This window comes from Ischnura elegans, assembly GCF_921293095.1.
Source record: "Ischnura elegans chromosome 13 unlocalized genomic scaffold, ioIscEleg1.1 SUPER_13_unloc_3, whole genome shotgun sequence".
In the NCBI taxonomy this organism is placed as follows: Eukaryota; Metazoa; Arthropoda; class Insecta; order Odonata; family Coenagrionidae; genus Ischnura; species Ischnura elegans.
Window position 1 is genome coordinate 1,936,346 of NW_025791659.1, and position 14,195 is coordinate 1,950,540.

The 14,195-nt window shown below is 37.7% G+C and overlaps 1 protein-coding gene across 1 annotated transcript; it reads left to right on the forward strand.

The window, feature by feature from the left end:
• Nucleotides 1-518: 518 nt before the first annotated feature.
• Nucleotides 519-12,400, forward strand: LOC124172938 (gastrula zinc finger protein XlCGF57.1-like). Its single transcript, XM_046552463.1, has 3 exons — nt 519-606; nt 4,938-5,010; nt 10,530-12,400. Exons 2-3 carry the CDS (start codon nt 4,980-4,982, stop codon nt 11,915-11,917), a joined length of 1,419 nt encoding a protein of 472 aa, XP_046408419.1. The 5' UTR covers nt 519-606; nt 4,938-4,979; the 3' UTR covers nt 11,918-12,400.
• The last annotated feature ends 1,795 nt before the right edge of the window (nt 12,401-14,195 follow it).

The window sequence follows — 14,195 nt, forward strand, 5'->3', positions numbered from 1 at the left end:
AGTACTAGGAGAGTCTTGGCTCATGTATTTGAACTCGTGAGAAAATTTTCTATTCAATGAGACTAACTATCATGATGAACAAATTTCATGCATGTTCCCCATTATTTCACTTTTTTCCTGATTGTGACCTTTTCAATGGATGTAATTTATGTAAACCCCCATAATCTATCTATGGTTATAAGAGGTAAATATATCTTAAGAATTGGGAAAAAAATCTATACGCATTAAATAAAATTGAGTAGCGGTAAATTTTTTTAAATCTGAAATGATGCTAATTTCAGAAAATAGCCTTGGCAGTCTTTGTACATTCCACTTGAAATTGGCTGGCAGTGAAAGGGTTAAGTTTGGTCATAAGAATCTTAGGCATCCACAGTTTGGACCAGCTTGAGTGGCCTCTGGAATAGAACATGGTTCTATTATTATGCATTAGAGATGTTATAATTATTGTATAGCTTTTATTGAGTGACACTCAACATTCCCTTTTAGTTTAATGAGAAAGGGGAGAAGGAAGAGCTCCTCAATAAGGAGAGTTATCCTGTATTTAACTCACCAAATGCAGTTGGCATCTCAAGTGATGCTGTAGACCCCCTGGAAGTTGATGACGAGGTAAGTGCACTTTTACCATGTTAAGTTTTTCTGTCTCAAAAATTCATTCCTCTCTGGAACTTTCCTGACATCATTTAGTAGAAGCACTCATTTTTTGTCTCACATGGTAATGTAACCTGTCCCTTTTGTTCATTACCTACATGTTTGAATTTTGCTCCTGAAAAAGCAGTGAAATCCATTTATTTGCCGATGATAATGTCATAAATATATCAAGCTAGTGTTTGCTCTGACTTTTAAATTCTGTGTTTGGATTTGAATAATGTTTATCTGAGGAGAAAAGAGTGGGGCATAGGAGTTAATCTGAGTAAATCCCACTTAACTCATGGGGCTGGGTCTGTGAAAACTTTGCATGGTTGGCACTTGAAGGAACATGCATCCTTTGCATTCACAGTACCAAGAGCTGACCAGGACCGATGTGAACGGAATATAGAGTTTTGAAGCAGTGGTCACACTCGAGTGACCATTCAATCCCAAGGGAAAATAGCATAACTTAAGCAATAAATTAACTTCTCCTACATTTTGCTGAAGCTTCGTTGGTGTGCATTATCACACTTATTGTTTCAAAATGATAATTTCATTCTTCTTTTAATACCTCCAGCTATTATTGGCCACACCAACATTGCTTACCATAACCTGGTAGTAGCATTAAAAAAATACTGTTATTGATACAAAAATATTATTTCGGTAACCCGTGGACGAAGTCTTTGTGCAACTATACAAGCTTCGGCAGTTAGCCTAGAAAAATCAGGATCCAATATCTACTTCGAGTTTTTATTCTCAACCATTTGTAAAAAGACTCACAACAAAGTAAAACGACAAACCCTCGACTACAAAAAAGTACTTAGATACTTTTTCTGTTAATAAAAAAACGGCATTGTCCGCAAATGTACAAAATTATAAATTTCATAGAAATCTTAACAGTTATATGTATAGATAACCAATCGGGTAGTTTCCTTAATCATAGAAATTGAAAGGCATTGGTGCGATTCATTACCCACCATTAGTGAATTCATAATATACAAATTCTTTCGTTTTAGAAATCCCAGTTTAGACATGTGGCAATGGTCCATTTTAACCTGCTTTAAAAAAGGCCAGATTGGCGCCCATGCGATGCCACTCCACGTGACGTCACAGGGACCTAGTTTCTATATGAGTCTATAGGAGTTTTACATTGTCTGAGATTAGCAATGCATGCATGAGGCACAGAGCTCAGGGAAATATCCCTTAATGATCACCTATTAAAATTGCCTAAGTTCGGAAAGTTTCCTTTGTTTGATAGGGGAATAACAATCCTTGTTTAAGCCAAGCGCTACCTGCTAGGAGGGTACTCTGCTACGTGCTAGCAGTCTGCATCACAGTGGCTCACATATCATCGCCACAAGGTCACCTCACACGATGGCAGTGGAAACCAGAATGAAGTCACATGGGCTTTTCCCATCATTCATACTTAGCTGTCACATTTTCGTGCGCTTGAAAATTTTCACTTCATTTAATCGCGAAAAATAGATATTGTCATTTAAAAATCCAAAAGTGTTAAATGCGTACTCCAGAGGTAATAATCTTTCGATTTAGGCAATAAAATATTCAGTAAAACCTCTCTACATCGTAATGGAGGGGACCGAAATTTGGGCAATTTGATATATGCAGGTTCACTATAGAGAGGTTTCAGTGGTAGGCAACATTTTTTCATATCCTTGGGAAATGAAAGGTGTACAGTCTTTTAAGCCATTATATTAATATATTTAAACATGTATGCATGCATAGGTAAAGAGATATTTACAATTTAATGGTTAAACGAAGATAAAAGTAACTTGTTCAAGAGGCCTTCTTAGAAAATAAATTAGTTATTGAGTTTGCTTAAAAAAATTTTCAAACTCTTTCGAAATAATGTTTTCAATTCCATGAGCACTTTTTAATGTCATTTTCACTATAAATAAATCACTAGCTGTTTTCGTTAATACCTTTTGACCTAAGAAATAATTCCCTGGTCATAGAGTTGTAATTAACTAATAGTGTTCGGAGGAAAGTACAATAGTTTTATATTTCTAAACATAATTTCTTCATCCTCGTATTTCACAGCCTGAGTTATTTTTATTTGTGCAGCCTAGATATACAGTTTCTCCTGTTTTTTCTCGGTTGTTTGAAATAGATTTCAGGGTGAATGATGGCATTCCAAAGGTCACTGCTATATCTTTCTTCTGACTGCCCTCTTGGTGGCTAGGAAAATTGCTAATTATGTGGTAATGTCAAGCAGTTGCCTTTTATTTCTCGACTCCATCATCAGCCTATGATGAATTATGTAATTTTAATATGTTATGGCAAATAATTGAAAATACTCCTTATAAAATCTTTCAGAAAATTGATTTATTATTCTTATAACATGTGACTTGTTAAAGATTGTAAAAAAATTAATAAACACGTGACTACTGCAAAAAATAGACAAGAAATTGAGCGTAATATTCAAAATTTCGTTGAATTCCCTCTCTCCAAAATACAATGCACGTAGCGTTCCAAAGAAAAACTCAGTCGAGGGCACACAAAAACGCTATTTCTGCATAAGGAAGTGATTTCTTGGTGAGAATGCTGGGCGAACTACTTCAGAATGTGGCGGCGATGGTAAAAAATTTCATTGCCCTGCCGCGTATCAGCTAATTAGCTGTCCTTCATCTACCGTTGTCGTGCAAGGATTGATGTTCATTCAGTATTGCTGGAACCGATTCCAATACCCGGACTCCCTATGGAAGAGTAAGATTTCGCGGCATAAATACGCAGGCAAGACATATGACTGTTGCTAAGTGCAATAAATTGTAAACTACCATCGTTCACGAAAGCATCGAAAAAATTACCAAGGTGGTAGTAAAAAAGTGCTACTCCAGGAAATATGGGAATATGATAATTGTAAAACTGTATTTGATTTATTTCAAGTCGCGGTGAATTCATGAAATATTTTCATTTTGGAAGCGGAAGTAGCAATGCGGTTGAGTAGTTCAGTCTCCATGGATGGGAGTGAAGTTGGTTGAAATATTTCCGCCAGCAAGTGATTCAGGGTGCGCTGGTTGCCTCTTTTATTAACTGAACATAGTATGTAGGCACTTGCAAGAAAATAAAGCCATAAGTAAAAGAAAGCAAGTGCTATCGCGCGATTTTGTCCATGATTCGAGAGAAAACGACGTGTTCCATCTTCATTTACTGTCACTGAATGTGATTACGATAGTTGGATGCCTTTTTCTTATTTACTGTCAGGTATGCTCTCATATGGAACAAAATTGCCCTAACTAATGGTTATTGTAATTATTTAAGGTGTATAAAAAAAATAAACCTGAAAAATTTATTGCTGAAAATGTCATTCCATGTAGGTAATCGCGGCTGCATTAATGGTCTCTAGTGGTCTCGGTACGATTGGCGGAGGTAGTTAGGCCATCCCGGGGGTGTCTTGTTGGCATGATATATGGAGGTTTTACGAGATGAAGATGGTCACTATATAGAGGTTTGCCTATAAATATACATGTAAATCTGATGGGACCAGAGGGTTGGTACGAAGTATGGAGGTTTACGATGTAAAGAGGTTCACTACATAGAGGTTTTACTGTAATAGGAAACCACCCAATACCTGTTCAGATGATGGTGTAGGCCTAAGGTGTTACTGACCATGGTTAAGACCGCAGTTGGGTGAACAATTAAGTGAATGATTTTCTTAAATAAATATGGAATCTTCTAGTTACCTAATGGACCAAAACAGAAGAATTGTTGCTTCGCTAACACAGATATTTACTTTGCAAAAGGATTGCCCTGTGCCAAAATATAGCCTTTATTCTTTGCAGCACAGGAATTATTACTGTTGAATAAAAACTTTTGGGCTATGTCACCGTGTCAATTACTGGGATGGCCTAACATAACCGACCGATTCTGGTCGCTTTCTCAAGGGAGTCTGATGTGTACCCACAGAAGTAATGAAGAAACAGGAATTATAACCTTTGTAGGGTTGGTAATGTTATTAATGTATATCGCTTCTATGGACAGTGGCTAGTTTTCCATTGCGTAATGGAATTACTATCTGCTATAAAAGTAGCTCTACATTCGGTATGTATCATCAGAAAATGAAGTCAACGATAAAAATTTTATAAATGATTGCATGAATGGCATTGTATTTAAGGCACAGTTATTTAATTTACAATGAACATTATTCAAAAACTGTCTCATTGTTGAAAGAAATTACAAAGTGTTCATTGCTGTATATGTTTGGATGATAGTTCTATATTGTAAAAGAATCGTTTATTAAAAGAATACTGATTCTTATGTGAATTGATTAATGAGTTGATTCCTACTTTCAGCATAAGTTTACAGAGGATGAAAAACTGATTGGTAATTCTGAAATGACCAATGACTCTATGACTGAGGCTATAGGTGAGTAAACTCTAGGTCTTGCAAATATATATGCGTGGAGGGGGTGTTGTAACTTTTTTGAAGGATGAAGAACCTAAGTTAGTCATCCATGTGCAAGTTTTGTTTTATTTAGTTTACATGTCACTTAAATATGAGAGAATGTTTATCTTTACATTTGTGTGGTCTGTATTTCTAATAATTTGAAATGTAATGTATCATATATTTGTAAATGTAATGCATTAAATGTAATGAATTATCACAATTTCCTTTAACATTTATGTATAGTAGAAGTCCTTTTAATGTGAAATATTTTGTTCTGCTGAAGTCTATCAATATTTAACTTGTGCGACCATTGACTAGTAAAATTTCATATTTTAGTGACATATTGCATTAATGGCAGTGAAAGATTCGTATAAGATCTGCACTCTAGTCCAGTCAATGAACTTTAACAAATGAGTTCTTTATGACTGGTGTTATAGACAAAAATTTCTAATTATTAACTATCCATTATGAGTGCTTAGCATGAGAAACCTGTGCCTGTACAACTAAGGGTGGTATTTGTATTAAACATGTGGGTGGAATTCAGTGAAATGACGGAATGAAATTGTTTCCGACTTCTTTTGGCAGAAATGCAATACATCCATGTTGAAATACATAACACCAGTAGTACTTTCCACCCATTTATGCACTACTCCACCGCCTACTGTTTGCCTAGTTTTGACTCTCAAATGTGATTTTGAATACTTTCCGGCCTGCGTCTATGGAAGGAAAACGTTTTCTGTGCCATGGGTAGCATGATAATATTTGAAACCTCTCCGCATGGAGTTCTTTTTTTTGGGGTTGAGTTACCCTGGCATCCTTTTCCTTCTTATTTGGGACCCAGCCGGTCCCTTACTCCAACCACTGGAGTGGACCGTAGAACCCTTTCTTAGCACGAATCCACATTCAACTCATTGCATTGCCTGTGCAAATATTGCAAATGATTTTCAAAAATTTACTCTTCCGAAAGAAATACTAAAATTATTTAGGCATTGTTGAATTTTAAATGGATGTCTAGCATTAATTACAGCCAAATTAGTGAACACAAGGTACTGCGAGTGTAAGCCCAGAAGTGGTATTAGCATGTTGAATTTATAAAATTAGCTTGAAGTTTGGAATGCACAGTAGGGCGGATCGGAAAAATCGATTTTTTTCAAATCCATCTGGCCCAATGAAAAAAAGTTGTGGGACCGATCAAAAATAAGGCCTGAAAAATTTGAGACCTCTAGGTGAACCCCTGACCCTCGCTCAAATGCAATTAAGGGGGGGAAGGTCGAAATTCGAAAAATATAGTATTTTATGGTCATTTCCTATAGATTTTGCCGAGTTACTGTCCTGTTAGGGCAACAAATTCGTGCATTTTGACGTATCTGCCACCGTTTAGCCACAAAATGCCTAATTTGAGTCCGCGCCCGCGAAGAAAATATTCCAACGCCCACGCAGCGTCGCGGATACTAGAGCCGCAGGCCGATCCCCTCCCCTCCCCGCTCGCTTCTTACCCTCCCACGCCTCCAATGCAGCAAAATTCATCCCGCGTATGCAGCTAGGAGGTCGTTTATCTTTGTTAATATAAATCGGAAGATGGTAGAAGGTAATAAAGGAAGCTTAGTGAGACGACTTGTCCCTTATTAGGCGCCTCGTCGGGGTTAAACAAATCGATGTTACCAACTTTTAGAGAAGTGATGAAATATTTTTGGATCCGAGAACGCAGGAAAGGAGCCTACGGTCCATGAAAAGGCCTCTCGAGTGGCTATAAAGGTGTGCTAACTTCGGATATGCGCTCCAATTTCGGCTTTGTCCGACAGATGTGATTAAATGGATTTTGGGCGAAAGCCGCTCGCGTCCCCTCCCCGCAAGCCTCTCCCACGCGCCAAATGCACCAAAATTCACACCAAGTGCGTCTTACTTCGTTAGTCTAAATATTTAATGTTTCAGTATCGTCTGTGGAGGAACAATCACGAAAGAAATTATCAATTACCTGCTTTCCAACCTGTATTTCTAATGTCGGTGTCATTCCTCGTGTTTCGCTGTTGTCAACAAAGTTTTGGTGAACTTCTTCACGAATCTCTCGTCCGTATCTATAATAAAAAGAAATATTTAACTTCAAATTTAAAAGTTCATCAATAGATTTTTGAAAATCCACAGCACTAAGGTCAGATGTAGCCGGAGGTACTGTGGTCTCTCTCCAATATGTCATCAGCGAGTAGTCCTTAAAGTTGATATTAAAATCCAGCACTTTAAAAAATCTCGGATCGGCCGCCAAACAAATACTTGCAACAACGCAAATTCGGTCCTTAGATTGCCCTCCCAATGTTTATGCCGCAAATCTAAGTCACCTTAATGCAATTAGCAAATAGACCTCTGTGAGGGATGAAATATAATTTGATGCTTTCCCGGCGAATAATGTGGGTAAACTCCTCTAGGGATTCAACGAAATTTATCCCTGATGATGAGCCCCGAGTCAGAGCTTGAAACGTTTGCCATTATGGAAAAATTAACCCGGTGGGAATCCCGACAAAAGTTTACTTACATAGCAAGGGATGTTGGAATTATGCTTGTAGCATAGGGATGATGCCTCCTTTTTGGGCGGTATTCACCATTGCATTCAAATCCTTTTTATTTTTGTGTATCTAATTTTCACTCGGATAGGAATTGAGAATCGCAGATTTTATAACTTTTGCTAATCCTCCGACGGGGGACGCAAACCCAAAAGTGGGACCCTGTTTCTTCAACTAACATCACACATTCCCCTCTAAACTTGGATTGATAAGTGCTCTTGCCTTTTTTCATCAGACAAAAGTATAGTGCTTCACTCCATAAAAATGTAGCCCTTTGATGACACCCTTTGATACCTCTCTTTTCGTATTCACAATAATTAGCATCTTTTTCGGTCTACGTAAGTAATTCTTGCAAACTACCTTGGATGTTTATTACGAAGTTATGATTTTTGCGTCAACTAAAGTTGCGGGGACGATCATTGCTGTTTCTTGGTTCTTGCATATACCTCTATCACATTTGGTAGACGCATTTTCCGCGCAGAAGTTCCAGTTTGAGTTTAGTCCTGAATTTTTATTTGATGAGGAACGTAGAGATAAAAATCGGATGATTTCTCTTCTGTTTAATTTTCTTCGGATGAATTGATGAAGAAAATTTTTGATACTATTTTCCCGTTCAAGAATTGACGATGTTGACTTAACACTCTCCGACGATTCTCTTTTTTTTCCTCAGTCGTCGAGTTTCTTTAGGACTCAATCCAGCAGCCATCATCTTTAGTTTCGTCCGCTGGTCTCTCAACATACTTCTTGATTGGTTGAAGGAACATTATGCTCCTTCTTGCACTTACACGCAAAAATATCGCATAATTTCAAATGCTCTTTCAAAAGTGCTTCAGGTTTGTTCTTAAGCAAAAACCCTACTTTTGGCCAATTCGCATTTTCCGTAAGTTTTAGTACTTCCTGTTGTACCGCTAAATCCATTTAGTCACACGCATAATGGAAGGGAACCGTCACCATAGTTCGCACACCTTTATAGCCACTCGAGAGGCCTTTTCATGGACCGTAGGCTCCTTTCCTGCGTTCTCGGATCCAAAAATATTTCATCACTTCTCTAAAAGTTGGTAACATCGATTTGTTTAACCCCGACGAGGCGCCTAATAAGGGACAAGTCGTCTCACTAAGCTTCCTTTATTACCTTCTACCATCTTCCGATTTATATTAACAAAGATAAACGACCTCCTAGCTGCATACGCGGGATGAATTTTGCTGCATTGGAGGCGTGGGAGGGTAAGAAGCGAGCGGGGAGGGGAGGGGATCGGCCTGCGGCTCTAGTATCCGCGACGCTGCGTGGGCGTTGGAATATTTTCTTCGCGGGCGCGGACTCAAATTAGGCATTTTGTGGCTAAACGGTGGCAGATACGTCAAAATGCACGAATTTGTTGCCCTAACAGGACAGTAACTCGGCAAAATCTATAGGAAATGACCATAAAATACTATATTTTTCGAATTTCGACCTTCCCCCCCTTAATTGCATTTGAGCGAGGGTCAGGGGTTCACCTAGAGGTCTCAATTTTTTCAGGCCTTATTTTTGATCGGTCCCACAACTTTTTTTTCATTGGGCCAGATGGATTTGAAAAAAATCGATTTTTCCGATCCGCCCTAATGCACAGCCTTATTCAATTATATTTGTAGGCATGGCAACTGCTTGGTTAGGTGTAGCAGTGAATCATGTCAGAAAATACTTTGTAACAGATAGTAAGTAGATATATTATGTGTTTCTGAAGTAAATACTAGAAGACAAATCAATACAGCTAAGATGCAGCACAACTCAATTTTAATAACTTATGTGTTACAGTTTGCTGCTATTGATTAAAAAAATGATAATACCTAATATTTAATATACTTACGTGGATCTCATCAGGTTGATCAGGAAATGATTTAGATGGATATCATATCCAGCCTGGAAAAATGTAATTGCTACCATTATGACTTATTCACTGTTATCCTCAAGCGGACAAAAGGAGGAAAATATTTCATTTTAAACAAATTTTATTTTTTTTATCAAATTTACCTCTCATTGTAAACTACGCTTGATTCGTGGTTGATCCTTTTTCGACAAAAATGTGGTGTGAATTTTTAAATAAAAATGCATGAATTGTGGCCTCTTCCATAGCACACGTGATTTCAATTGCTAAGTACTTTATGAAAAATGTTTACTTATTGGTGTGAAAAGTAATATGTAGTTGCTAAAAGTAAACTCATATTGAAAATCTGGAGCAATTTTAGCATTAAAGAAATTATATTCCTTAAATATTTTGATAATTGTTGTTCTCTCACGTAGAAGGATTAGGGCAGCATTATTTTATCCACAAGTATTCTCAAAAGAAAAATCTATGCCATTTTAAATATTAACTTAAGGAACATTACGATGTGTATAATCCATAACCACTGAACACTTGTTTTTGTCTTTTAAATGCATATTTTTTAAAAGGGCATGATTTCATTTTTCTTCAGCAATTTCAAGCTTAATATGAGATAATTCTTGATAACTGACTTTCTTTTTGGACAAAATTGTAGCATTATTGAAATTACCAAAAAGACTAACTTCTGATCTACTTGCATGGTAGTGAAATGAAAACATTATTCTCTCCTTAAGTTTTCCTAAATGAAAAATTATTTGTCATTTAAAATATCAGCTTCAAGAACATTACAATTTACATAATACAAAATTACTGATTACACATTTGTCTTTTGAATGAACAAATTTTTATAGGGGATGATTTCATTTTTCATCAACAATTTCAATATAGTGATTATTATGGTTGCCTGCCTTTCCTTTTCAGGCATAATTGAACCAATATTGAAATTGCCAAAAGAGAATGACACCTTATTTGTGTTTAGCAACCAGCGAAAATATTAATTAAAGGGAAAATGTTTCAATCTATCAAATGGTTTTTAAAAATTAGGTCTGTGAGTCTTAGATTGTAATATGATTTTCTTTTCTAGGGCTGTCAACTCCTGACCAAGTGCTGGTAGAAACAACACCAACTTCATTCCTGCTGGCAGAAAGAAATGTATGGATTGATCTTAAGGATGATTGTATTGGTTCATCAGTCTCAGTGACACACATTCAATCCAAGACTGTGGCATCCCCATGTTGGGATGGAACGAATTCGATGGATAAAGATTTGAAAGAAGGCATTTCTCACAATGCTGACAAGGTACTGTCTAACTCAATTCCTGATGATGGACTCTGTGATATGAAACACATTCCAGCATCTAGAAACAGTGGAAATGGAGCCACAATGACTGTTGTAGGGGGTAGGAGGGATGCACCAAATATCACAGATAGCCTTAGGTTGATCAGAGTCAATGAAAACAGAAGAATTGGCATTGAAGCAGTCATGGAAAACAATAAAGAGATGAGTTATTGCTTCATCAAAAATCCTAGAAATGGTAAAAATTCAAACAAAAAGTTATATTATTGCTCCCACTGCAGATATGAGTTCAACACCAATGACGATCTGATCAAACACATGGAAATTCATTCTGGTACCAGCAATTTGGATCCTAATGATGAATCATCTATGGGAAAAGATGAGTCTTTCACAGTCCCTGCATCAAGAGAAGAAAGTACTTGTGAGTCATCCACCTCTGAGACATTGATGGGATTGAAAAGGAAAAGACGAGGGCCGATGCAAAAAGTAAATGCGCCTGTTTTAGAAATCTGTGGTGGAATTGGGGAGAGGGAGACTGCGGAACGAGTGGGAAGTTCTGATGGGGATGGGAAACCATACACGAAGAATATGTCCTCAGAGTCCACCACCTCTTGCGCGACAAACCTCCAAAATCACGCGGTAGGAGGCGCAAAAGGAGGGCCTTTCAATTGTAGCGTCTGCAACAAGTCGTTCACTCAGAGATGCAGTCTTGGCAGTCACATGCGTTCGCACAAAGAAAGAAAATGTTATCCGTGTACGATCTGCAGCAAGTCTTTTGCTTCGAAGTCTCGCATAACTAATCACTTGCGCACACATACGGATGAGAAGCCTTTTTCATGTAGTGATTGCATGAAGTCTTTTTCTCTTAAAGGAACCCTCACGACGCATTTGCGCATCCACATGGGGGAGAAGCCCTTTTCGTGCAATTTTTGCTCAAAGGCTTTCACTAGAAAGGACAAACTCATCCAACATTTGCGCACCCACACAGGTGAGAAGCCATTTTCGTGCAATTATTGCGCAAAGGCTTTCACCAGAAAGGACAAACTCGTCCAACACTCGCGAATACACACAGGGGAGACGCCTTTTTCATGTAATTTTTGTGCTGAGACTTTCACTTCAAAGTACAAACTCGTCAAACACTCGCGTGCACACGCAGGAAAGAAGCCTTTTTCGTGAAATTATTGCGCAAAGACTTTCTCCAGAAAGGACAAACTCGTCCAACACATGCATACGCACACAGCATAGAAATCTTTTTCCTGTTATCACTAAATCTTTCATTAGCAAATAAAGTCTCATCGGATACTTGCATGCACACACACAGACAAGAGACTGTTTACGTGCAAGATTTGCAGCGAGTCTTTAACTTCTTCTCTCACCAATCACATGCAAAAACACTCAGGAGAGAAGCCTTTTTTGTAGAGATGTGCAAACAGTATCCGCGAATGCTCAAACACTAGAAAGCATTCCATATTCGAGATCTCGAATAATTATGCTACAGGTAAAATCTCGAATGCTTAAAATTTTGTGCCATACACTGTTGCACACACATTGTTAGTATTTTATTCAATTAAATGTAGAGAACTCCATTCGTTAAGTGCATGCAGTGCCGTTTTTAGGCAAGTTGACGAACTACATCAAATTCGCGGATTAGAGCGGTGAAAAGAGTTTCACGTGGGAACCGAAAATGATCCAGTGAAAAGATCGGAAAATCCCCGGTTTCCTCCACCAGGAGAACCTCAGTGCCATGAGTTAATAACTGTGTGGCACAATTCCCAAAATCAGCAAAATCTATCCGTTCGGCAAAAAATCTCTCTTAATTTATCGCTTCTATGGGACCTGGAAATATAGTGTGGCTCTAATATTATGTTCTCTGTGTCGCTCTTAAAGATATCCATTCTCAATTGTTCAAGCAATGTAAGCCTAGCGCACAGCCTCCGAGTCTCCAACGGCTCTCAGCCTATTTCGCTTAACATCTGGGTAACACTGTCTGCACGCCCGTAGCAGTTTTTGACGAAACGCACAGCCTTCCTTTGTATTTTATTCAGTTTGCAGATTAAGTCTTTCTGCACCGGATACCATACGCTCGCTGCATATTCAATGTGCGTTTGGACGAGAGCAAAATAGCACCTTACTTTTACTTTCTCATCCAAAAATCTTCCCACATATGCTTAATGAATCCTAATTTCTTCAGGGCTATGCCACAAATATTCTTTATATGTGTTCCCCACGTGAGGTTCGAGGTTATCATAACTCCCAGGTACGTCACTTCGCCTGTTGCCTTTATGTTAATACCATCCACTGCATAAACATGGTTGGAGTTGGACGAATTCCACAGGAAATGTACTGCCATGCATTTGCTCAGATTAATTTCGATTTCCCCCTCTTGGCTCCACAAATGAACATTTTTTAAGTCGATGATAGAATTTCATAGTCAGATTGATCACTAATTTTGCGATAGATGACAGCGTTGTCAGCAAATAAACATATTTTACTGCTAATGCGGGAGCAGAGATCAATAATGTATATAATGAACAACAGGGGGCCGATTACACTTCCTTGTGGGACACCTGATGTAACTTTGACAACATCAGTGCTAATTCTGTCAAGAACTACTTTTTGTTTACAATTTCTGAGAAAGTCGCGTTTCCAGTTCACAACTGTCTCGTTAAATCCGCATGACTGTCACTTGTATTAAAGTTTGTTGCGGGGTACAGTGTCAAAAGCTTTCGTAAAATCTAGAAATAGTGCGTCAACTTGTCTTTTCGATTCACCAGATTTTATGATGTCGTGAAGAAAGAGCGCGAGCTGTGTTTTGCAATATGTACCTTTTTGGAATCCATGCTTACAGTCATGGAGGAAGTTATGTCTGTCTAAGAAAGTCATGGTATATATTAAATTTATTATTATATTATGTATATCATTTATTATGAGATACCTGTTATTATTTATTTTATTTTAGAAAATCGAATTAAGAAAGAAACCTCCAGAAGCGAGAAAATGAGGCCAATCCTTTGACCTCCTATTTATCAAGGTTTTCGACTGTACATACATTTTTCTCATTGCAACTAAAAAATAAACCACTGATTTTCTGCACATTACAAAAACACATGATAAAATACCTAGCATATCCTGAATGCTATGTAGTCCAGTCTGGCCTACAAATTTAAGTGTTGCATTTTATAAGGATGATTACTCATGGCTGGAAATTGCAGGCCCGTTTGTAGATGTACCTATATTTTTTTCAATTAAATATTATATGCACGGCTTGACTCCCCATTTGATCCCTCAATGCTGTGATGCATACCCAGTACACTGACTGATCTTCTTCAAGGAAAAAGTTTCTCATTGAGATATTTTATTTTGAATCAAACAAAATCCAGTATTTTTTTGAGGTATTTAAATAGTAATTTGTACTTTGTTTTTCTGACCCCCATGTCAAAAGTATCAGGTATTT